This window comes from Odocoileus virginianus, chromosome 30 (assembly GCF_023699985.2).
Source record: "Odocoileus virginianus isolate 20LAN1187 ecotype Illinois chromosome 30, Ovbor_1.2, whole genome shotgun sequence".
Lineage (NCBI taxonomy): Eukaryota > Metazoa > Chordata > Mammalia > Artiodactyla > Cervidae > Odocoileus > Odocoileus virginianus.
The window spans coordinates 38,120,876-38,145,117 of NC_069703.1; the positions used below are offsets into that span (position 1 = coordinate 38,120,876).

Below are 24,242 nucleotides of genomic sequence, written 5' to 3' on the forward strand. Positions count from 1 at the left end.
GCATCATCTTTTAAGATTTGCACCTGCTGTACTCTCTCTTTGGAACTCTTCTATTCTCTTTTCAACTGACTTGCCCCTGACCTCCCTACTAAAAACAGATCTCCTGGTTATTCTACATCACAATGTCTCCTTTTCCCTTCAGAACATGTATCAGCTATGTACTTAATTACTCAGTTGTTTCCTAGTCTATAAATAAGCTCCAGGAAGGCAGAAACCTTATTTATCTTCATCTACAGTTAACTCCCTGCACCCATAAAAGCTAAGCAGGTGCTTATTAAATAACCATGCTGTACCATGTTGTGACTGTGTACATGTTTGGCTATCTCACTGGTCTGTGAGACCCTCAAGGGTTTCCTACTTAACATCATATTAAGTGTTTATTGTAGATTGTCCATTTCCCCATCAGAATGGAAACACCATGAAGATGGAGGTATCTGTTCATTGCTACATTCTCCATGCCCAGAACTGTGCCTGGCAAGTAGTAAATACTCAATAAATAGTAACTGAATGTTGAAAATGCAGGGATACGGCCACATCATCTCTGTCTGTAGTACCTTCTCAAACCCAAGCCCAGAGGAACTGTCGGTGAATATTGGCTGAATGAATGGGTCTGTGCTAAGAATGTGTGCACTGATGATGGCCAGATTCTTGGAGCTTGGACAGGGGACTTATGTCTGTGTGTCTCTCACACACTTCCCTCCAGAGTCTAGGCCCACAGGATTGGTGGAGGGAAAGAAAGAAGTCTTACCTGGAGGTGAGTGCTCACAGCCATCTGGTGGTCATCTGGGGAACTACAAGTATTGTCCACCTTAGTCAAACTTCACTCCAAGCCCCTTCTGGGGAGATGGTGACATCTAGGCTAGAATGAAGGCACACTGGATTTGGTTCCAAATAGAATGGCTTCAGATCTCAGCTCTGCCATTGGCAATGTGATTTGGGCAAGTCGTCTGGCTTCTCTGGGCTTCACCTATGAAATGGGGGTGTAGGATTGTTGTACGCATTGGGCTCTGGTCTGGCACCTGGCAAGTGGGAAGGGCTGGAGGGGGAAGACAGGGAAGCAGGCCTGAGGATGAGAGAAGAGGAAGGGTTGCCTTTTCCTCTAGATAGAAGATCTTTGGGGAACAGACCTGGTTGGCAGTGATGGCCTCAATTGTCCTTTTGACATGGGGCAGTTTTGGAGCATGAGAGAGTGTGCTCACATGAAAATCCATAGCCTCAGACTTTCCTGGCAGTCCAGTGGTTAAGACTCTGTGTTTCCACTACAGGGGCGCAGGTTCAGTCCCTGGTTGAGGAACTGAGATCCTACATGCTGCATGGCACAGCCAAAGAAACCTAAAACAAACAAAAAAGAAACTCCACAGTCTCACTTGCGTCTCTTAGGTCTCCGGGGTTTCTCATTGTTAGAAATATCACTCCACTCTTTTCTTTTTTGGCTGGCTGAGGATCACCTCCATCATGAACTGACACCATAACTATCTGGATCAGGAAATTCTGACCAACCAACTATTTCAGGGGAAAGGTGATCATTGACATTCTTTACCCTGGAAGGGCAACTGTATCCAAGACAGAAATTTGGGGGAAACTAGCCAAAGTATATAAGACCACACCAGATGTCATCTTTATATTTGGAGTCAGAACCCATTTTGGTGGTGACAACTGACTTGGACGTGATTTACGATTCCTTGGGTTATGCAAAGAAAAATAAATGAACACCACCCTGCAAGACATGGGCTGCCTGAGAAGAAAAAGAACTCAAGGACAGAATGAAGGAGCTCGGGGAGTCACAAAGACCAATGTTGGTGCTGGCAGAAGGAAGGATTAAAGATCCTGCAGTGACTTTATCTGTGGTGATTGTGCAGATTTTTCATGAGAGGATTAATAAACTATGGAAAATAAAAAAAGATCACTGCCACTCAGAAGAGAAAATGGTCTCTCATACATCTACCCTCTCTATTTGTGTGTGTGTGTGTGTGTGTGTGTGTGTGTGTGTGTGTGTGTGCGCGCGCGCGCCACATGACTTGCAGGATCTTAGTTCCCAGACTAGGAATTGAACTTATGCCCCCTGCAGTGGAACTGTAGAGTCCTAACCACTGGACCACAAAGGGGTTCCCTCTCATACACCCTCTCATGCCAACCTCCCAGCAGCCTTCATTCCTCTCTGAGACCAACTGGACAGTTGTTGGGACTTGGCTCTGACAGGGGAGAAAGTGAACATCTGGGTTCCTGGGGGCAGTGATGTCCTTGTACTCTCTTTGATGCCCCACTTTCCTCGACACTGTGCATATTACTACTCCCTCTGTGTTTTCCTTCTCTTTCTCGGATGTTGCTTTTTGTCCAATCATCCAGCCAGCAAGTATTTACTGAACACCTCCTCCATGCCAGGCTTTGTTCTCCAACACAGACCAGAACAAAGTCTGTACCTTCGTGGAGCGCGTATATCCTGGTGGGGCTGACATGTATTTTCTCTTTTTTTTTTTTTTTTTTTTGACAGATAATTGTTTAGTTTTTATTTCATAATCATAAATTTAACTTTGCAATCCAGCTAAACTTGGAGATAAGGAAAATATGGAACCCAAAGAACTGTAGCGAGAGCACCAAGATTATGGGATATTTCGAGCATATGGGGGTGAAGGGGTGCTCTCCTGGACTACAGAAGGAATGGTCTGGTGGTTAAGTAAAACACAAGTCAAATTTATTAGATTTGTCCACAGTCAGCAATGGTGATCTTCTTGCTGGTCTTGCCATTTCTGGACCCAAAGCTCTCCATGGCTTCCACAATATTCATGCCCTCTTTCACCTTGCCGAAGACGACATGCTTGCCATCCAACCACTCAGTCTTGGCAGTGCAGATGAAAAACTGGGAACCGTTTGTGTTGGGGCCAGCATTTGCCATGGACAAGATGCCAGGACCTGTATGCTTCAGGATGAAATTCTCATCATCAAATTTCTCACCATAGATGGACTTGCCACCAGTACCATTATGGCGTGTGAAGTCACCACCCTGGCACATAAATCCCGGAATTATTCTGTGAAAGCAGGAACCTTTATAACCAAATCCTTTCTCCCCAGTGCTCAGAGCACGAAAGTTTTCTGCTGTCTTTGGAACTTTGTCTGCAAACAGCTCCAATCTGTTAACATAGCTTTACGGATTGGATGAGCAGTCACTTCTTGGTTTCCAGGTCCCTTACCTCAAAAGAGACGCGGCCCAAGGGCTCGCCGTCGACAGCGATGTCGAAGAAGACGGTGGGGTTGACCATGGCTAGACAGCAAGGAAGGCTCCGGGGTGGCGGCGTCTGCAAGGCCTGTATTTTCTCTTAAAACAATAAATTTATAACTTCAGGAGTGCTAAGTGCTCTAAAAAATGATAAATCAAGGAAAGCAGGGAATGATGGGGTGGGAGTGGTCGTCTAGGGTAGAGGTTGGGAAAGCCTGCTCCGGAAGAAATTGACTTGGCCGCAGAGACTCTTGAATGGGGTAAAGGGCTTCTGGGCAGAGGGAACAGCCAGGCAAAGCCCAGGAGCAGGAACCTTCTCACCCACAGTCTGTGCTCTCACTGGTGGGTTTCCCTGAAACTCCTCCTCTCTGCTCCCTCCCTGCACACCCAAGCCTCCCAGGTGTCCTCCTCTTGCCAGACAGATGGGCAGCCAGCACAGCCAGTGCTGATAATGGACCAGGCCCCTCCCAACAATCCCATGCAGAAGATACTAACAAGGTCTCTATCTTTTTTCTTAACTTTTATTTATTTATTTGGCTGTGCTGGGTCTTAGTTGCATCACATGGGATCTTTTTAGTTGCGGCATGCAAACTCTTTAGTTGCAGCATGTGGGATCTAGTTCCCCTGACCAGGAATCAAGCCCCAGCCCTCTGTATTGGGTGTGAGGCATCATAGCCACTGGGCCAAGTGGGAAGTCTCTGTCTCTAGAGGAAACAGGCCCAAAGAGCCTAAGATATCCACCCAAACTAACTGCTGACCACACCACCTGCTAACTACCCCAAACTCACCATGCCCAACCTGAAGTACAGTATCTTCCCCAGCCCTGACCTCCCCATGTACCCTGCCACTGGCCCACCCCCTCCTTCTCCCTGCCCCACACTGCAGTGGTTCTGTGCTGGGAGAATAAGTGATGGGGCCTGGGATCTGGGCCCTCACCTGGTCCCTGCCCCCCAGCTCCATCCCACAGGCCTGGTTGATTCCAATGAGGATCAGAGCTCGAGTTGGAGGGAGGAGGAGGCAGCTATTTCCCCTTGCCCAGAACTGGCCATATCTGTCGCATCTGGAGAAGTCAGCTGGGAGACATTCCCTGGGACCAGGAAGAGGTGGGGAAGGGGGAGTTCCTTCCCTGTGCCCTGCCCTGCCAGGGTGCCTAAGATGGGAGGCCTGCCCTGGGGACTGAGCTGATGGCTTTCTGCTTCCAAGTTCTTCCCGGCTCCCCGACTCCTGCTGCTTCGGGGAAGTGCCCCCCCCACCCCTCCCCGCTGACTTTCCAGATCCTAGAATAAATAATTCAAGTTTTGAAATCTTGCCATGCCCACCCCTCCCTGTGCCGTGAGGGCGCTATTGGGCTGACATGATTGACGTCGCCCGGCTCCTTCTGCCAGACCGGGCATCACAAGGGCCGGACCGGTCACTGTCAGTCCAGACCCTCCACCTTGTTCCTCTCACCTGGGGGCCCGCAGTAACCAGGTATCTTCATTCAGGACCCTATGACCCTCATCACAGCCTGGTCACTTCAGCACTTGTGACAGGGTCACGGTGACCTGAAGAACTATCCCCCAGCCCCTCCACCTTCCCTTTCCTTCGCCACCACCTCATCCCTGAACCCCATCATGGCCCAGAGTCACCCTGACACTGCTATGGTTGCCCTGGGGGCTTCCTTCTCTACCTCAGCGTCTCGCTGCCACCATCCCCCCAAGATCCTGTCACCACGTTCATACCGTCACTTCCACCCACCTCCCTGCTCCCTCGTGCTCCTGTCACCATCACCTCAGGGCCCCATCGTCTTGGTAACCCCTGCATCCTCACCGGGGACGCCCATTCAGCCCCCATCACTCTCTCTCCGTCACCTGAATTCCGTCAGTCTGTCTCTGCACCCGAGGGTCCCATCACCTCCACAAACTCTCCGGGGCCCCTTTCCTCCTCTCCCTCTAACACATGCCCCCCCCCAAGACTTCATGGGCTCTCGCACCAGCGACCCCGAAACCCCCGGCCCGTAGAGGGCGCAGCGTCAAGGACAGCGCGGGCCGACTCAGAAGGGGGCGGAGCCGCAGCCACGGTCGCTTTTTATGAATGGGGGAGCGGGCGGCACGAGGCCTCATTACTATGCCAAGCGGCGCGCGCTGCGCCCCAGCGCGACGCACCCATTGGCCAGCCGGGCCACTGACGTCACCAAAGCGGTGGTCGGGGGCGGGGCGGGGCGGGGTGACTCACGCCGCTTCTCCCGCGGCCGCGGGGGCTTCTCGGGGTCCTCACACACCCTGCGCAGCCCGGACCCGAGCGCAGCCTCCCCGCGGCCCGGCCGCGCCCCGTCCCGAGAGGTGAGTAGCGGGCCCCGCCTTGGGTACCAGGCATCCGAGAGGGCACGCAGGATGCTGGGGCGCTGGGCAAGCGGTCAGGCTCCCAGCGGTTGATTGGGGTCGGAGGTTGAGACCAGGAACCCTGAGTCTGGGCCAACAGGAGGGGATCCAGGTTCTGGGTGATAAGAGCTGTCAGCTGGGTAGTCCGGCGTGGGGTGAGCACTCCTGCAAGGACCCGAGGCCCTGAAGGGACTGATGGTCATCTGAGTTTGGACCGACAGGAGGCGTCTGGGCCAGGACCCAGGCGTCCGAGCAGGAGGAGGTGTTCGACTTAGAAATCCAGACGTCCGGACAGGAGGCGGAGTCAGGCCCAAGATCCAGGTGTCCAGGCAGAAGGAGGGATCTGACTCCGGGATCCTGGCTTCCAACAGTGGGTGTCTGACCCAAAGACCCAGAGGTTCAGGCAGAAAGAGGGGTCCAGCTAGGGGCAGAAGTCTGAGCGAGTATGTGTTGGGGGACTGAGTTCCCAGATGTTGTTACCCCAGGAGTGCAGGGTGGGGGCTGGCGGGAGCTTCACGAGCATTCTCTGGGGGCGGAGCCTGGGGCTGGCCTTACTGAGAATCGTGAGGGGTCTGGTGAGCCTCAGAAACTGAGCGTCATCCTCCCTGGTGAGGAGGGAGCAGAGCTGCTGTCAGTCTTGAGATGTCCCCTCCCCCCGTCCTGGGCCTTTCCCGGCTTCTCCTGGATCCTATGGGCCTCCATCCACTTATGGTAGTCCTTCATCTTGTCCTCCTCGGTCACACACGTGGGAGAAAGAGAGCTGCAGGACTCAGTGAGTTAGAAGGGAGAGTGGAGTGACCCACCACAGGGATCCGCAGACCCCTGCTGGCCTAGGGGCGTAGTCGAAGACAAGGGTATCCTGGAAGGAGCTTCAGGGCATAGGAGGGGGTGGGCAACTTGGGACCCAGCCAGATATCCTGAGGAGAGACCCCCACTGCTTCCAGACCCCTCCACCTAGCACCTAGCACCCAGCCCTGCCAGCTTCTCACAGGGCCTTTCTCCTACAGGTACCATGATGTGGGGTGCAGGCAGCCCCCTGGCCTGGCTCTCTGCTGGCCCCAGAAACATGAACGTGAGCAGCATGGGGTCCACAGAGGGGCCCACAGGCCCTGCTGCACAGCTGCCCTCCCCCACGGCCTGGGACGTAGTACTGTGCATCTCGGGCACACTGGTATCCTGTGAGAACGCGCTGGTGGTGGCCATCATCGTGGGCACTCCCACCTTCCGTGCCCCCATGTTCCTGCTAGTGGGCAGCCTGGCTGTGGCAGACCTGCTGGCGGGCCTGGGCCTGGTCATGCACTTTGCTGCTGTCTTCTGCATTGGCTCATCAGTGATGAGCCTGGTGCTGGTTGGCATGCTGGCCATGGCCTTTACTGCCAGCATCGGCAGCCTGCTGGCCATCACCGTTGATCGCTACCTTTCTCTGTACAATGCGCTCACCTATTACTCAGAGACAACAGTGACGCGGACCTATGTGATGCTGGCCCTAGTGTGGGGGGGCGCGCTGGGCCTGGGGCTGCTGCCTGTGCTGGCCTGGAACTGCCTGGATGCCCGGGCCACATGCGGCGTGGTCTATCCGCTCTCCAAGAACCATCTGGTGGTCCTGGCCGTTGCCTTCTTCATGGTGTTTGGCATCATGCTGCAGCTGTATGCCCAGATCTGTCGCATCGTCTGCCGCCATGCCCAGCAGATTGCCCTCCAGCGACACCTGCTGCCTGCCTCCCACTACGTGGCCACCCGAAAGGGCATCGCCACCCTGGCTGTGGTGCTTGGCGCCTTTGCCGCCTGCTGGCTGCCATTCACCGTCTACTGCCTATTGGGCGATGCCCACTCCCCAACCCTCTATACCTATCTCACCCTGCTCCCTGCCACCTACAACTCCATGATCAACCCCATCATCTATGCCTTCCGCAACCAGGACGTGCAGAAGGTGCTGTGGGCTGTCTGCTGCTGCTGTTCCTCTTCCAAGACGCTCTTCCGATCCCGCTCCCCCAGTGATGTCTAGTTTCATCCTGGTGACCCTCCAGCCCTGATCACTACAGAATTCCAGAATGTTAGGTCCTCCAGGGCTTTGTTCCAACCCCCAGCTCCACACCCCAAGACCCAGCTGGTTCTGGAGTTCTAGGACTTTGGGTGTTTCACAGGATTCTGTTCAGATCCCTGCAGGGCCCAGCTGGCTCCATGGTTCTAGAATGTTCCGGTGGTCAGGGTTCCAACTCAGAAATGTCCCACAGCCCAGATGGGCTTGGAGCTCCAGCAGGCTGCTGGGTGTTTCACAGTGCCATTCCAAGTCCCTGACCTTCCCCCTCCCTTGACCTTGACCATGTCACTTTACTTTTGCGTTTCTGAGTTAAAGAGTCAGAGAGGTTAGTTACTCCGTTGCCTAGATAAGAGAAAGATTTATCTGTATATATGTGCACATACAAAGAGAATATCTATTTATTATTTATTTATGAATTTATTTATGGGTGTTAAGGGGAAAAAAAAGAGACCCACACCTTGAAATCCAGGCCATACCAGGGTACTCCCAGTCCCCAACACCCTCATTTCTGACCTCAGTTCCTAGAGGGGGAAAAGGGAGAGAGAGAAACCACGTATTTTGTTATTATTTTTGCTTACTTTTTATCGAAGAGATCATAGAAACCAGAGCCTTCTCCCCAGGCCCGCCCCCCTCGGGTTTGCAGGGGGAACACACCAGCCTCTGGTTTTTTATTTTTTTAAGAAGCCATCACCTGAGAAACCGAGAATTCCTCTGCTCTGGGGGCCGGCTGCCCTCTGGTGGCCGTTTTTGGGGAACTGCAGCCGGGTCGGCGGTCGGAACCAGGCCAAGCAACCCCAGCTCCACTCCAGCCTGGTGTCCAGCACCATAGCCAGAGCCTGGGGCCAGGTCTCACCCTGCGGTGCCCTACAGGAGGCAGGGTGCGAGCCAACACCTGAGCCCTCTGCCATCTGGAGTAGGGTCCCCAATGCAATCCCTATTCCTGTCCCTGACCCAACCCTCAATAAAAAAATAATTTTGTGATAAATAAGATTTGTCTGTGCGTGGAAGGGATGGTGTGGGGTGTGATGGGTGACAGCCCGGAATGGGAGGATTAGGCCAGTCCTGAGGACCTATGGGGGGATCCAAGAAGCTGGAGACCCAGGTGGACTATGGCTGGCAGGTGACACCTCCCACCCCAGGATGCCAATCTGATGGGTTCCTCTGTTCAGACCCAGGCATCCCTAGACAAGAACCCCACCTCCACTGGGACTAGAACTCCTGGTGCTAGACCCCCTTGGGTTTAGGTTGCTCACATCCTGCCTACATGAGCTTTAGTTTGGGGTTTTGGCATGAAGAATATGCTCAAGGCATGTAGGTGTTCTTAACATCAGCAGCTGCTTCCACTCACAGGTGTTTTCTGTGTGCTGGGCACTGCACTAAGTGTTCTGCATCCGTTACCTCACTTATGCCTAACAAGCATCCCCTGGCACGGGTAATAACTTCTCCATGTTACAGACCAGGAAACAGGCCAAGGGAGATTCAGCCGTCAGCTCAAGGTCATATAGCTAGGAAATGGTAGAGCCAGTATTCAAAAGAGGCACATTTGTTTCCAGACCCAGTGCACTGTCTCCTGGCCGATGCCCTGTCCTCTCCTTCCTTCCCAAGCCAAGGGCTTAGGACATTCTGGACCCTGCTTTGTGTTGGGGTTAATTTTCAGAGCCAGTGGCCCCATTTTGGGAGGTGGTTGGATGGGGTCTGCTCACTCAGGAGCTGTAAGGACTTTTTTTTCTATGCAAAGGTGAGCGAGGGTAAGTGTGTGTGTGTACCCATGTGTGCATTTGAGGACATAATTGTGCAGGACTCTGAATTTCAGTGTTTCAGAACCAAAAAGAACTTGTTCACCAGGTATAGGCAGGAGTAGGTTTGGGGTACGGCTGAAGAGGAAGCTCTGATTACCCCAAACCCACATCTATGCAGATGGGCAAGGCCTGGAGGTGGGGCCCTCAGAGCACCCCTATTGCACAGATGGGGAAACTGTTTCCCTGGCCAGAAAGCTTTTGCCTGGTGTTCAAGACTCCTCCCCAATAGTAGCCACAGGAATCCAAGGGGAGTGGGCATACCAACAGGGCTGGGTCACAGCTGGCGGAGGGCGGGCCTGGGCTGAGCTACACTGCCAATCCAGGCCCAAAGTAGGGAGGCACCACCAGGTCAGGCTGAGGCTTACCTCCTCGCCCCACCTTCCTGGAAGGTCCCTGGGAAAAAGGTTCCCAGTCAGGAAGCACCTGTCCCATGCCAAACATCTCACACATCACCATGGCCCCTTTGGGAGGGGGAGTACTATTGCTTTCCCCATTTTACAGAAGAGAAAGTTGAGGCTCTGAGAGTAATGAATTTTCGTTTATTCACTGCTGTCCTTGTGGGCAGTGTAAATTCTAGCTGGAGTACACAGTAATAAAGAGAGGAACTAAAATACGATGTCAGAGTGGTAAGTCCTCAGAGATGGGGCACAGGGAGCACATGTACTCTTTAAATGAGGGTGCCCCTTGGGACTTGCCTGGCAAACCAGTGGTTAGGGTTCAGCTTATCCACTGCTGCTGGGGACCCGTGTTGGATCCCTGGTCAGGGAACTAAGATGCTGCAAGCGATATGGAGTGGCCTAAAAGTGAAAAAAAGATATGGATGCCCTCAAAATCCTCACTGAAGGTGACATTTGATTTGCCTAAAGTCACACAGCTAAGAGCTGAGCTGACCTGAGGGTTGAACCAGGTTCTTGTGACTCCCAATCTGTTTCTTTTCTGGGTGAGGGAATTGGTTTCAGGAGCAGCTCAGAAATAGCAAGCAAGGAAATCAGGGCAGGGAGCCCTGTCCTGGGCTAGGGAAAGTTTTAGGGGTCTCCAAGGCACCCTAGACCTTTGGGAGGGGCAGTGGAGGAACGGGCCTCCTGGCTGCCTCCGCCACAGTCCCAAGGAGCACCCACCAAGGTCTTGAAGGAGCAGGGCCAGGGGCCCATCCGGTCCTTGGTGGACTTGGCCCTTGGCCCCCTCCTCACTTCTGGCTCCAGGGCCCAGCAGGGCCAGCCTCATTTGTGGTGGACCCTCACGCTGCGAGTCCTCTTGTGTCTCCGTGTGGTTGTGTGGTGGTGCTCAGGCATTTCTGGAAGCCTGCATCTTCAGTCTTGGCCTTGAGTCCTGGGCCCACACGAGGGTGTCTGAGCCCATCCCTGGGTTGGGGTCTGTGTGCGAGGTGGGGCCCGCTGGCTTCTCCTTCCTCCTGGGATTCTGCAGCTACATCTCAGGTCCTTCCAGTACCCTAGGTCTGTCTGTCCTCCAGGAAGCCTCCCTGGCTCAGCCCTCCTGTGGCTATGAAGATGCAGTTTATACACCTTGCTACACCTCTCCTTAGTAAATATTTACAGAGAAGTTTTACCATCCTCATCAGAATGGGGGCCTCTGAAGGCTGTGTCCCAGCTCCAACCGAGGACCCCTGAGAGAAGGTACATGTGTGCCCCTCAAACTGAAGCTGTCTAGTCTCTTTCAGCCTGATTTTTCAGCCTGGGGCTGTTCATCACGTGTGCATGCATGTGTGCGTGTATGCCTGTGTGTCTGTGTTTTTCAGGGTGGGGAGTAGCCAAGCCTTCCAGCCTCTCTGCCTTAGCCAGTTGTCCAACCCCATGCCTGATCCCACCCAGTAACGGAGGCCCAGGAGGGTGAGCTGGGCAGTGGGGGCTCCCTGGCTTGGAGGAGGCAAAGGCTGGGGCCCAGAACCCTGCCCTCCTGCGGGGGTAGGCCTTAGGGTGGGGCTGGGGCCCTTCTCTTCTCCCCTTCTTCCCAGGTCCTATGGAGGGGACAGCCCCCACCAGGGCCATGACCGCTTCTCCCTGCAATAAGTGAGGAGACAGCAGCTATTAATATAAGATGAGTTCACGGGCTCACAGCTTCTGCAGGCTGGAAAACAGGCTCCTGGGGCCGGGGGCTGCGGCAAGTCTCGTCTGTCAGATTTTCTCCTGGAGCCTGAAACCTGCCAACCCCGCACCTCCCAACTCCCTACATGCGGAGACGTGTGCACACAGGCATGTGCACACATGCATGTGCACACAGCCACACATGTAGGGGTCCAAGTTCCTAGCTGTTTAGAGAAGACCCACACATGCACACACACCCAGACACGCACATACGCCCAGTGTATCTGCACACCGGTATGCACACCTGTGCACACAGATATATCACATGTACACAGACCATGTCAACTTCAGGTACACATGTTCTCATGCAGAAGCACATACCTAAATGTATGCACATGCCCCTGCACAAATATGTATGCACACAGACACACAGCCTTGTATATACATGTGTGCACACAGGTCCAGGCATGCTTGCATACCCAGACCCATCTGCATACCACGGCACACCCACATATATACAGACACAAAACTGCCTGTGTGCATACAGATGGCACCAGAGTCATGTACACACATGTAGTCCTGCATAGAGGACTACATTTAAGGACTTGTACATGTACATATATATATACAGGCATGTCTTTTGCACACAGTGTACACACAGTCACACAGGTTCCTCACTGTCAGTGTTCAGCAATCATGAATTCACAGGCAGACCCTTGGTTTCCAGCACCATCCGGCTGGCTCAGGCTCCCCTCCCCCCAGCCTCATGACAGGCAGCTCGGCTCCTGCCAACCCTAATGTCTGCCCTTGGCTTCCCACCCCCCGGGGGTCCCCAGATCCCTGATTAACCCCCTCACTAATTGGCCACCAGCCCCTTGACTTTGCTCCAGGCCTTCTCGGGAGCTGGGAGCGAGAGGCTGCAAATTGGCCAAGCAGGTTGGGTCTGGGGAATAGAATGCGAGGCAGGGCGGGGGTGCTATGAGCTCAGTGCTGAGCTGGAGCCAGGCAGGGTGCCCCTATACCAGGACTGGGGGGGCACTGGCATTGTACCCTCGTGGGAGGGCACTCTCCAGAATTCACATGCACCCAGTCACCTGAGCCTTCACTGCACGCACTTTTACACACACTAGTCATGTGGGTGAACATGCTCCAACACACTTCACACAAATGCATGTGAACATTTGCACACACCCACACTCAGGAAAAACCCCATTAATCAAAACCTTACATGTTCATAAATTCACCTGTCAGACACACAAGAGACCACTGATATATGTACATCCAAACACACTTCACCTAAATGCCCAATTGTGTCACATGTATACATGCTTGCAAACACAAATTTACATGCTATACATGCCTATGAATGTACACTTAGGTATACCTGTAGGCATGTAAGTACATCCACACCTGTACATGCACACCATTCATGTGTGTGCCTACCATGATGGACTCCCAAATAGCCAAAGAGTAAGAACTCCCACAGCCAGCCACCGGCTTTGTGGAGGAAAAGGGAGTCTGAAGTTCCTGCAGTCTATAGGGAAATGGGTGTGTGTTGGGGGTGGGGAGTGGTGGAACTAGCCTAATACTTAAGCCCAGTACCCCCTCTGGGTTCTCCTCAGCCTCAGGGCTCTCAGACAGGACACAGGTTCTGGCTTTTGCTTCTCTAGTTCCTGTCTCCGTGGCTCTGGGCCTGAGCCCACAGCGAGCTCTGCTTTCCTGTGGACAGCCAGGGGCATTGGAAAGCAGAGGGTTTCTACTTCCATGCCTGCTGCCAACCTGCTGTGTGACTCTGGGCAAGTTGCTGTACCTCTCTGTGTGTCTGCCTTTTCACCTGTAAACTAGGAATAAAAAGCTTGGCATTGGCCATCCTTCCAGGATCGCCTGAGGTGTCCATGGGTTCATCTTTATGGATGTGCTTTACTCAGGCACACGTCTGGGAGAGGTTAGTTCCCAAGACAGTGAGACACTGGAGTTGTGATGGGGGGTCAGTGTTGGGCAGAATACATAATCCTGTTCAACTCCTCATTGAACAGGGGAGGGAGCTGAGGCCCAGAGGGAGCCGCAAGGTGGGAGCTAGAAAACCTGGCCTCTGACTTCTCAGCCAGGCAATCTGCTCCTCTTCAAATACGTATGCAGGGCATGAGCAGATGCACACGCACAATCCCCCAGGTAAGGGCGGGGATGCCTGCTGCTGCAGTGGGAGGGTGTCTCTGCAGAATGCCTGCCACCATGGTACTAAGCATTCTACCAGGGAGATCCTTTTGGGTGTGAAAGGCTTATTTTTTTGTCCTCTAGCTTCAGACCCCTCACAAGACACTTCTCCCGGGGCTACGGCTGGCTTTGGGGAGCACCTGAGACAGCTCCTAGCTTCCTGACCTAGAAGGGAACTCGCTGACCACCGCCCCGGAGCAGCACTTACAGGAAGCGGTGCCAGGGTGCCCCGACCACCAGGCGGCCAGGAGGGGGCAGTGAGGAGCCGGCCGAGGCGGCACAGGAGGGGAGGCTCCTGAGGACTTGGAGCCGTTTGCTTGCGCTTGTGACCCTGTAACTGTGCTGCTGTGCCCTTGTTTGCACAGACAGGATTCTGTGTGCATGTATCCCCATGTCTGTGTGCACAAACGCCCACATCTGAACAGGTGTGTGCATACACTGCAGTTGTGCCTGCTGGAAGCCCCAGCCCATACCCAGGGAGACCACTTTGTTCCAGGCAGTTGAGGGCACGGGGTACTTCTAAATCTAAAGGTCTAAGACAGCAGGGCCCCCAGTCCAGCTCACTTATTTCAAAGCAAGAGCAAAATTAACCATCACTTATAAAACCAGGCACCAGCGGGTAGGTAGGACAGTCTCTAACAGAAAACCTTTAACACGCCCCCTCTGACACCAAAGACTATGATCCTCGATGAAGAAATTCTGAAAATGGTTTACGTTGCGTGATGGGCAGAACACAAGAGACCCACATGCGAACTGTGGCTCCGCTCTTTGTCGGCTCTGCGATCTTAGGCAACCCATACTCTCTGAATCTTTTTCTCAAGTGTCAAGTGGGAGACCCTTGGTTGGTGAAATAAAGTGTAGGCAGTCTCGGGCAGGTAGTAGTTGAATGCTCATTCTTCTCACGACTAGCCCAAAGAGCTGAAGCTCCCAAGTGGAGGAGCCGGAATTTAAGTCAGGCTTCCAGCTGCCCAGAACCACATTCCTTCCCTCCAATTCTCCAGCAAGGGCGGCTCCCGACACCACCATTTTGTCTTCTCCCAGGGCGGGCGTCTGGCTGCCTGTCAGTCACCGGCCTCGGGAAGCCAAGTGCTGACTAAACACAGGCCTGAGCAGGAGGGTGGGGCGAGGGGCTCCGCCGGGGCCAGCCGGCTCCCGCGCCCCCTCCCCTGCACCCCCACCCCCAGCGATGAGCTCAGAGTGGCTGGCGCAGCACTTGCTGACGATTCAAAACTTCTGCCCCCTCTCCTGGGATGCCAGTGGGTGACTCTCTCGAAACAGCAGGCGTGACCAGCCGAGTCACCAACCCAGCTCCCACCCCTCTCCCGGGGCCGCCCCACACCGTCTGCTGGGCTCGGAACAGGGAGTCCGCTCATCAATTACCCCCGGGGACAGCTACCCGCAGCAGCTGTGCTCGGAACAACCGTTGCTTCCTGGGTAGGTCATTTTTTTAGGGTCAGAAGAGAAACCCAGACCTGTCGCCTTCCCAGGCAGGAGAGAGAGGGGGCGTGCGGCAGCCTAACCCTTTTATCAGATTCCATTGTAAGTCGTTCTATTTAAGGTAAGTTGCTTGGGTCTGAGAGGCAGACAAGATGCCGGCCAGATGCTGGCAGGCAGCACCAGCATTCTCCTGCCTGATGTGAGGCACCACCCCCACCCTCCCCGGCCCCAGCACACCCCTCTCAGCCAGCTGAGGAGGCCTCCACATCCCCGCCGACGAGTCTCCTCCTAAATCAACACCCCCACCTCCCACAGAGGGCGCACCAGTCAGAGGCAGAGGCCCCCCGCCCTCCGAGCCCACCCACACCGACCTCCCTCTGGAGCTCTGGCTACCACCTGTGGCTATCAACGTTGCCCCTTGGACCTGCTTCTCCCATTACATATATACAAGTGCACGCGCACACACACACAAACCCCAGAGGTGGCTGCGTGGTTACAAAGACTTTCATCCAATTATTTAAAATGTTGGCATTTATGTATTCGCAAGTATACATATAACATTTACACAGAATCTTCAGGTCACTTGGGGTGCTAACGTGCTACACACATGAACCTGGCAGGGACTCAGGTGAGGCCAGGCTTGGAGGCACAGGACTTTGACAACCTGGATGTCCCTCTCTTCTAAGGACCCGAGAGGAGCAGGGTGAAGAGGACAGGGTCACTTTAGGGGTTTGGCTCAGCCCCACTGCTCAGATCTCAGTTGCAGCTCCTGTCCCATCTTCAGGGGAAGGGGCCCCATCTTCAGACTGTACCCCATGACATACAAGCCCAGTCCCTAATATCTTCATGTGGCAAACACACCCAAGAATAATCCACCGGACCAGGTCCTTATAAATATATTTATATCAGAGAAAACAAGGCACTTTGGGAGCATTACAGCTCACTCTCCTACACATACATCATTCTAGACAGAAAGTAAAAATTGGTTAGTTTCTCAAGTGAGTTAACTGAGTAAAGTTAATACAATAACAAAATTGCTCCCTAGCCCTTCCTGAGGCACGGGATGAGGTGCATCTCTGGGCAACACCTGGTATCCCAGGTGAGCTGGACCCCGGTAGAGCTCAAAGCCTGACATCTCTCCTGAGCAAAAGCCCCTAGCCTTGGGGCACTGCCCCCCTCCCCAAGACAGGTGAGGAGGGGTTGCAGTGGGAAGCAGGCAGAGAGCAGAGCTGGAACACGGAGGGAATGCTTAAGCAGGGTCACCAAAGCCACAGAGACCTCAATCTGTCCGAGCTGGCGCTGCAGAGCCGGAGGATCGGCGCCACGGGAAGAGATTTCACATTAGCCCTGACAACACCGCCTTGGCTCTGCGGTGACATTGGCCAGGGTCGTTTCTGAGGGGCGCGCGAGCTTCCGTTGGAGGCGAGCTGGAGCTCGGGCCAGCTGCTCTGAGCCTCCAAGGGATCGCTGAGCTTGCCCCCTCCCCGTGGCTGCTCCTTTGGAATGTACTCAACTCACAACCAAGGCAGAGCCACAAGTCACTTCTGACACTGCCGACTGGAAGCTGGGCCCCTGGGCCACAGGAATGGGGGCAGGTCCCCTGGGCTGGGCAGAACAGGGAAGGGAGGCAGCTCCTTGCCTTCAGCCTTCAGCGTCCTTAAGGGCCATTGCTCCACACCCTCACCAGCCTCAGTCCAGTTTAAATAACCACTAAACTTGGCTTTCTACAATTACAGGATTCCAAAGACACACAATTACCTGCACAGGGTCCTTTATCATCTTAAAGGGCTCTGGGTTTAAAGAAGCTTTTTTGTGTGTGCACATATGCATAAGGTAGAGCCCAGAGGGCCTCTCGGCTGACTGGGTCCCCAGCCCCCCGAGCTGAGGAGGCTTCGCAAGGCCGGCTGCTACAAAGCGCCGAGCTTGGCTGCATAGATTTTAATGAGAGCGTCAGGCAGAGCTGTGCTGTTGCTCTCCGGGACTTGCAGATCATTACCAAACCAGCTGTAGGATGAGAACACAGCACATCGAAACCCTAGGAGGTCACTGAGCTAATGATCTAATCCTACCTTCCGCAGGCAGCGCCCCTCCCCACCTCCTCCTGCCCCCAGCCCTCTTCCACGGCAGGCTCTGTCCATTCCAGAAGCCAGGCCAACACCGCCCCCTTCAAGGTCAGAGCAGGATGATACGGGCAGTGCTGGCTCCCCCTTTTCCGGAAAGGAGGGGGATGGGGGTAATTCAGTCAAAGCCATTAGGCCCAAACCCTGGCCTGGCCTGGCCAGGCCCCAGGACTCCTATTTGGGAGAACCGCTGCCCTCTGCCTGCTGCCCTGGTCACTGCTGGGTGACAGCTGGGGGGCACCTTCAACAGCCATTTTAGAGTTCTGAAGAAAGCACCTTCAGCTTCCGGAGCGCAGGGTGGGAGGCACGGCAGGGGTGCACAGTGTCTGGCTCTCTCAGCACCGGAGCCTGGTGCCCGCCCGGCGCCCGAGACGCCCTGTCTGGGGAGACAGGCGGGCACACTGGCCTCTTAATGGCTCCGTCCCCATGACTGCACACTCTCCTCAAGCTGGAGGGGCTGATGAGGGCTTTGGCAATTACTAGAACCATGTGCTGTGCTGGGGGGGAGACAGATCCTGTTTGTCTTTGTTTCAGGGCTCGGAGAGCTGGGGAAGCCAGGAAAAGCCGGTTTCAGCCTAAGAGGCTACACAACAGAAGAGAAGAAACCTCATTGCTGGCCAAAGCTGACCAGTTTTTTTCCTCAAGAATAGCACCTGTGTATTAGCTTGGGGAGAAAGGGAGGAGGGAGGGAGGGAACATCACAGTGCAGTGAGGAGGGGAGCTGGAAACAGGACCCAGAGTCGTCCTGCCTCTCAGCCCTCCTCACGGCTGCCAGGCCTCCCCACGCCACCTCCCCAGGCAGCTACCTGCAGCAGCTGCCAGCCTGAGGGACTGAAGTTTCTACAGTTGGCAGGACCTATGCTTAAACTGGGGAAACAAACGGCGGGGGGGGGGGGGAAGAGATGCAGAGGAACTGAAAGCAGCGCCCGTCACACTGCCTACCCTCTCCCTCCTCTCACTACCTCTGGTCTCCCGAAAGGGCAGGTTTCAAGGCCAGGTGCCGGGCTGGTGACGGCAAAGGGGGAGCAAACAACGACAAGAGCGGCCACGAGGGTCTGAGCAGCACTGACAGGCCTGGCGCAGGCCCTGCGCCCTTTTCCTGGGACTCCCCTCTACGGGGAGGTCTGGAGCAGCACAGAGCCCAGAATCTAGCAAGTGCCCACGATTTGGTCCCATAAAGCACAGGGAATCGGAATCAGGAACTCCGGGCTTGAGCTCTGTCCCCATCCAATGGTGTGACTGTGAGCAAGTCACTTCCCATCTCCAGGCTTCAGCGTCATTCAACCCAAAGACTTCCACCTTCTTCCAGTCCTGCAGCTCTGAGTCTCTGCTCGGCTCCTGACCATGGCAGAGGCTCAGATCCCTGGGTGTCAGGGCTAGTTTGGTCATGGGTTCTAGAAGTTAGAACCGGGCTGCGGTGCTTAGAGGCACCTGGTGGCGAGGGAGGGGTATTTAAGGGACACGGGAACAACACATTCAGGGAAGGGAGCCTGGGAGGGAGGCAACCACCCCTGCCTTCAAAAAGGCACTGTTTCTGAGCAGAGAGGGGTGCGACATTTCTTTAGGGGCTTGATGGCTCCTGGAATAAAGGGCATCTAGGCGCAGAGACGGCTTAGAAAAAGGCAGCCTCACCCTGCCTATGAGGACAGAGGGGTGAGGCACTGAGCCTGAGGCTGCTCCGCCCTCTCAGTGCACGGGAAAGGGGCCAGCAGGCTTCAGGACCAGAAGATGGCTGGCACTATTCAAAGCAGCTGAGGGCAAGGATTCTGGAAGACTACAGAAAATGGCTCCTGGGGGAAGGCACCAACTCCAATTTAAACCCAATCAAAGGGATGTGCTTTGGGGTCTTCCCTTCTTTCAGTGAGCAACTGTCACTTGAAGGGAACAGGGAACATCCCAGCTACTGAACCTCAGCAGCCCCATGGGGCCTGACCTCGGGGAGACAGGAAATACATGGTGATTTGGAGGAAGCACTTGGGATATATCTTTGGTTGCTTCAGGGAAGGCTCTGGCCCCTTGAAATTCTTTTTTTCCTCCCTTTTCTTCCCCTTGGGACTGTTGGGGTAGGCATCAAAAAAGGCAGGTAGGAAAGAAAGAAAAAGGAAGTAGGTGGCAGGCAGAAGAGTTAATCCGACCATTCATCTTCATCAAACTCAGAGGAGTCATCTTCCGAGTCGCTGTACTCCACAGCAATGCGACGCGACAGGATGGTGGCCACGTCGTTGCCCACAACATCCCGCTTCTCTTGTTCCCGCTGCTCCTCAACCCTGCGCAGCTGAAAGCCTGGTGGGGAAGAGAGAGAAGGGTTAAGAAGGTGAGTCAGTCTCTGAATCCATCCAGGACTGAGGAAGAGGGAGTGGCCCCTGGTGGTGGTGGGTACTAGAAAGGACAGCTAAAAAGAAGGATGCTGGAGGAGAACAAAGAGGAAAGGGGGAAGCCGATGAGAAGTCAGACAGGCTTTATGACACCGTGGCCCCAGTGCGCAAGTGCATCTGAAGGGAGCCTGCCATTCTTTCAGGCTCCCACGCGCTCTGGCTGGTGAGGATGGTACTTCCACAAGGTTCTGAGTGAGGAGTGGCTGCCATGCCCCATCCAGCAGGCACTCAGTCTGCCAAAGTCAGCGATTTTCATGGAGTTGAGCTGCCTGAGGTTGTCTCCTCTAGACAACCCTTCAGTTCACGGAGGATCAAACAGAAGAAACCACTCTAGCCTCCTGGGACCAGAACCAGCCTCTGAGAGAGAATAAATGCTCCATGATGGGAAGGTGATGATGAGGGAGGGGAGGAAGGCAGGGTGAAAGGAAGGAGACATGGAGACAGGAGAAAAAGGGAGGAAGGAAGGAGGTGGGAAGGCGGGGGAGAGGAGCAGAGAAGGATAGGAAAGGCAAAAATGTGAAGGACAGGGAATGCCTGAGTCCAGACGAGGAAGAACCTTCCAAGACAGTGATTCTTGGTTTTCTCTGGGGCACAGAATGAACGCAAGAACACACAAAGCATAAATTCCCAAAGAGTTCAAAGATCCTAGGTTAAGAAGCCTTTACTTTAAACCAAGGTGGAAAGAAATACAAACCTCTGCATTCTTGGAGTGGAGCCTTTCTTCAGACTGATCTGAGGTCTGAACTCCTGATCTCTCTCCACCCAACAAAAGTCATTCCCCTGGAAGGGCACAGAACCCCCCATCCGCCCTCCAGTCATTCATCCCAGCTGCCCAGACAAGGCATCATGATCCTGGACCCACCACTGGGGGTTTACCTTGACGGATGGCTGAAAGCAAGTCGCTGCGGGCATCACTCACAGGAGGCAAGGAGGACTTGGGCTTGGTGGTGTCGGAAAGTGGCGGAGGAGGAGCAGCCGGCTGGCCATCTGCACCACTGAAAGGGGGCGGAGGGGGCCCTGGAGGAGGGGGCGGGGGCGGGGGCGGAGGTGCGCCTCCTGCTGGCTGGGACAAGGGAGGTGGTGGCAGAGCCGAGTAGTCAACTGCCGGCGGTGGGGGAGGAGGTGGAGGTGCAGCAAAATCGGGGTGAGGCGGGAAAGATGGGGGTGAAGGTGGTGGCGGGGTCGCTGGAGACCCAAATCCTCCAGGCGGTGGTGGGGGTGGAGTGTTTATCATTGGAGGTGGAGGCGGAGGGGCAGGTGGTGGAGCAAAGCCGGGTTTGGGGCCTGGCGGAGAGCCCAGAGGAGGAGCTGGTGGTGGGTGGCTTGGGCTGACCACACTGGACCTTTTGAGTCCAGCTACGCCAGACCCTCTTTGGTTGTTGTCTGCTGGGTAGCTAAAAGGACAAAGAAAAAAGACCCATGATTACTCTCAGGATGCAAACACCCACTTTTATGTTAAGCTTATCTAATTACCCTAGGTTCATTCTGGTTGACACTATCATTTCATTTTGGCTCAAACAGAAAGAACAACCTGGGGATGGTTAGAAATCCCCAGCCTTGCAATGGGCAGTTTTGTAAGATAATAAGCTTCCCATCAGCAGAGGAGTAGAAGCAGAAATTGAGAAATACCGCCTGAAAAAAAAGTGGACTTAGGAGTTCTCTAACAGGTAAGGCTGGCCAAGACCATCTCTTAGGTCCCCCTCAAACCTTTCAGCTCTGCAAGGGAAGGCACCCTCCTGAGTCCTCCTCTAAGAAGAAGGGTCAGCTCAATCCTACAGCCAGGACTAATAAGCCATGTAAGAACGAACCGAAATAAAAATTCAAACACTACCACCCACCAGGCTCCATTCCATAGGCTATTAACATTCACCAGATCTTGTGAGGGCAGGAAACCCAAGCCAAGCTAGGCAAACCTGAGCGGGGTACAGATTGAGGTGAATACACCTTCAGTGCTCCTGTGGAAAAACTTGAGAGAGAACGAGGGCCTGAGGGTCAGCAGAGACGGGAAATGAATGTGCCGCCAGACTTGACCCAAGTTGAGGGAGCATTAAGGCTCACCTCTCCTGGGTCAGGCCTGCTCGCCTGCGGCAGCGAGGTCTCAAGCCACGTATGAGGCTGAAGGGCCCCTTTTTCCACCTTTGTGTCTGTCCTACACTAATAGCTAGCTACTCCTTAGGAAAGCATCCATCTTGGAATTTTCCACAGATCTTGGGGCCTTACTGCATCAGACACGGCAACCAGCAGGAAGTGATTTGGGAGGCAGAAGGAGATTTGGGATTAATGGTTTCGGACACCAGGAATGGGGCAGGGGGTGGGGGTGACAGCACAGCTATAGGTCTCCATTGGAAGGGTCCTCAACATCCAGTCTCTGATAAACAGTGTCCAAGGAGACAAATGTACCTTTCAAAGCTCTCACTTGTTAGGCATCAGAAAGAAAAGCAACTATTCTTCCTCAGGAAACACTGAAATCTAACACTCCTCAGATCCCTCCCCTTTCCAGCCATCACACACTAACTCTTCCTGTATACACCTCTGCCAGGGACACTGACAAATATCAAAATGGTCAGATCCTAAGTCTCATCTCTTTCTCCCTTGTTTCATTCTTTCTGGAGATTCTATCCACAGTGAAATGGAGCAGAGGCAACAGGAGAAAAAGGTGACTACTTGCTAGGTTCTTTGACAACTGGGGAGAAAGGCTATTCACTATTTTATGGACAGCAGCAGATTATACCACTTTATTTCATGCTGAGTCAGAGCTAAGCAAAAAAACAAGAAAGAAGCTAGTGACCTCTCTCTGCTCAGGTGTAACCAGTAGTTAAGAACACAGGCTCCGGAGTCAAACTAGCCTGCTTTCCAATCATGAATCTGCTTCTTACTGGCAGTGTGATCTTAGGTAAGTTCACTGACCTCTGTGCTTCACTGTTTACTCATCTGTAAAATGGGCACCTATCTCAAGAGGACTCTTGTGGAGGTTAAGTAACATATATAGTGTTTGGCATAATGCCTGGTACCTTACAGACAATAAATATCAATTATTTCTATTATCCTGACTCACTTGTCTGGAGTTACTTTAGTGGTCTTGGCCTGGATTTGGAACTTTTACTTTGTTCTTGAGTGTTTAACCACCCAGAGTAAATAGAAGAGGTACCACTGTTTACCTGAATTCTGCTGGTGGGGGAGGCAAGTTGTCCTCTGCGAAAGAAGGAGAAGGTGGAGAAATGGAGTCTGACTGTGGAGGTGGTGGGTAGCTGCCTGCATCCACGTTCTCAACAGAGCCAATGCTGCCATTCTGGTACACCAAAGTGGGTGGATACCTGATAATGAACCCAATGCCAAAATTGTTATTTAAAGCCTGAGTGATACTCTCTCGCTTTCTTAAAAGAGCCCACAAAAATGCATTTGATACAAAAGCTATTAGGGAGAAATAAAATTAGTATATCTCCCATATAGTTTTTGCTGTACTGAAATTTTATTTGAGGACTAAATATTCTATTGCTAAGTATCTCCCAGATATTTCTACACCCCCAAGTTGCTGTAGTTGTAATTATTTTATTATTTTTTTTAATTTAACGGAGTATAGATTTACAGCGTTGTGTTAGTATCAGGCGCACAGCAAAGTGAATCGGTCACACACCCCCTACTCGTCGTCACAGAGTGCCGAGCAAAACTCCCCATGTTACACAGCAGGCCCCTGCTGGTTATCTGTTTCATACATACTAGTGCCTACACGTCAATCTCAATCTCCCAATCCACCCCTCCCCTCTCCCAGATATTTCTGTTGGATTGTCTGCAAAAATGGGACTCAACCTAGCTTATCAAAATCATGCTGTTCCTTTCCTAGTGATGGCCTTGTCACACCCAGCAGTTCTTTGAAATTCTCTCCCAAATGTTAGGAGCAGCCCAGACCCAAATCCCAAAGTCTGTCTTGCGGCAAAGGGCAAAGCCAGGCCCCAAGGCTAGTGAGCTGCAAACACGTGACTGGCACACAGCCTGGTTTTGAGGTCGGCAAGCCTCTGGAGTGCTCAGAGGCCAAGGAGGCATCTGACTGCAAAACCAAGCTGAGGATAAATGCAAGTCGCTATGTGGTAGTTGGATGTGGTCTCTTATCTCACAAACCAAGGGGCTGATTCAAGTGGGGTGCGAGGGCTGGCCTCATGCACCCCTGTCCCTCACAGCGCTGGGCCGGGGGAATTCGCTCTGGGTGAACAGCAACAAGCTTCCAGGCAAGCAGGAATACACCAGGCAGCAGCTAACCAAGTGTGGCCGCTTCCCTCCAGCTGCCCTCCTTCCCACCACAGCTGGCTGGTGAGGAACTCACCTAAAGCAGACCCCAGGGAGAACAGAGCTGGAGGAAACTAACTAAATCAAACGATGCTCGGACGTAGAAGATCCCCAAGGCCTGCAGCCCTGTAGACCTGGCACATCTCTTCACAGGTTCACCAACAAGCATGTCCAAGTAGAACAGCCTTGCAGCCTGATCCCAAACCTCTCGGACAACAGAATCACCACACACACACAGACACACACACACCCGTAATAGCTGGTTGGCATTCTGAACACACAAGCTGCTGGTCTTAAGAGTCACTGAGCCTTCCTACGACAAGGGCCTGTCTGAACAGGATGAGATCATGGAACAAAAT

The 24,242-nt window shown here is 53.6% G+C and overlaps 3 protein-coding genes across 5 annotated transcripts in view; 1 reads left to right on the top strand and 2 right to left on the bottom strand.

Annotated features, from left to right (window-relative positions):
- Nucleotides 1–2,459: 2,459 nt before the first annotated feature.
- LOC110147644 (peptidyl-prolyl cis-trans isomerase A-like) lies at nt 2,460–3,319 on the bottom strand. The gene is made up of 2 exons (XM_020909292.2): nt 3,189–3,319; nt 2,460–3,121 (listed from the first exon to the last, which is right to left on the bottom strand). The coding sequence occupies exons 1-2, from the start codon at nt 3,255–3,257 to the stop codon at nt 2,696–2,698; spliced, it is 495 nt and encodes a 164-aa protein (XP_020764951.2). The 5' UTR covers nt 3,258–3,319; the 3' UTR covers nt 2,460–2,695.
- Nucleotides 3,320–5,386: 2,067 nt separating this feature from the next.
- GPR3 (G protein-coupled receptor 3) lies at nt 5,387–8,589 on the top strand. The gene is made up of 2 exons (XM_020909145.2): nt 5,387–5,535; nt 6,582–8,589. The coding sequence occupies exon 2, from the start codon at nt 6,587–6,589 to the stop codon at nt 7,577–7,579; it is 993 nt and encodes a 330-aa protein (XP_020764804.1). The 5' UTR covers nt 5,387–5,535; nt 6,582–6,586; the 3' UTR covers nt 7,580–8,589.
- Nucleotides 8,590–15,620: 7,031 nt separating this feature from the next.
- WASF2 (WASP family member 2) overlaps nt 15,621–24,242 on the bottom strand; it is a 71,732-nt gene continuing 63,110 nt past the window's right edge. For all 3 annotated transcript variants that reach the window (XM_020909144.2, XM_070459006.1, XM_070459007.1), the window contains exons 7-9: nt 22,761–22,916; nt 20,479–20,996; nt 15,621–19,510 (exon numbers count right to left, since the gene is read on the bottom strand). In XM_020909144.2, coding sequence (XP_020764803.2) covers nt 19,353–19,510; nt 20,479–20,996; nt 22,761–22,916 — 832 coding nt within the window. In that variant the 3' untranslated portion in view covers nt 15,621–19,352. The remainder of the gene's footprint in view (nt 19,511–20,478; nt 20,997–22,760; nt 22,917–24,242) is intronic.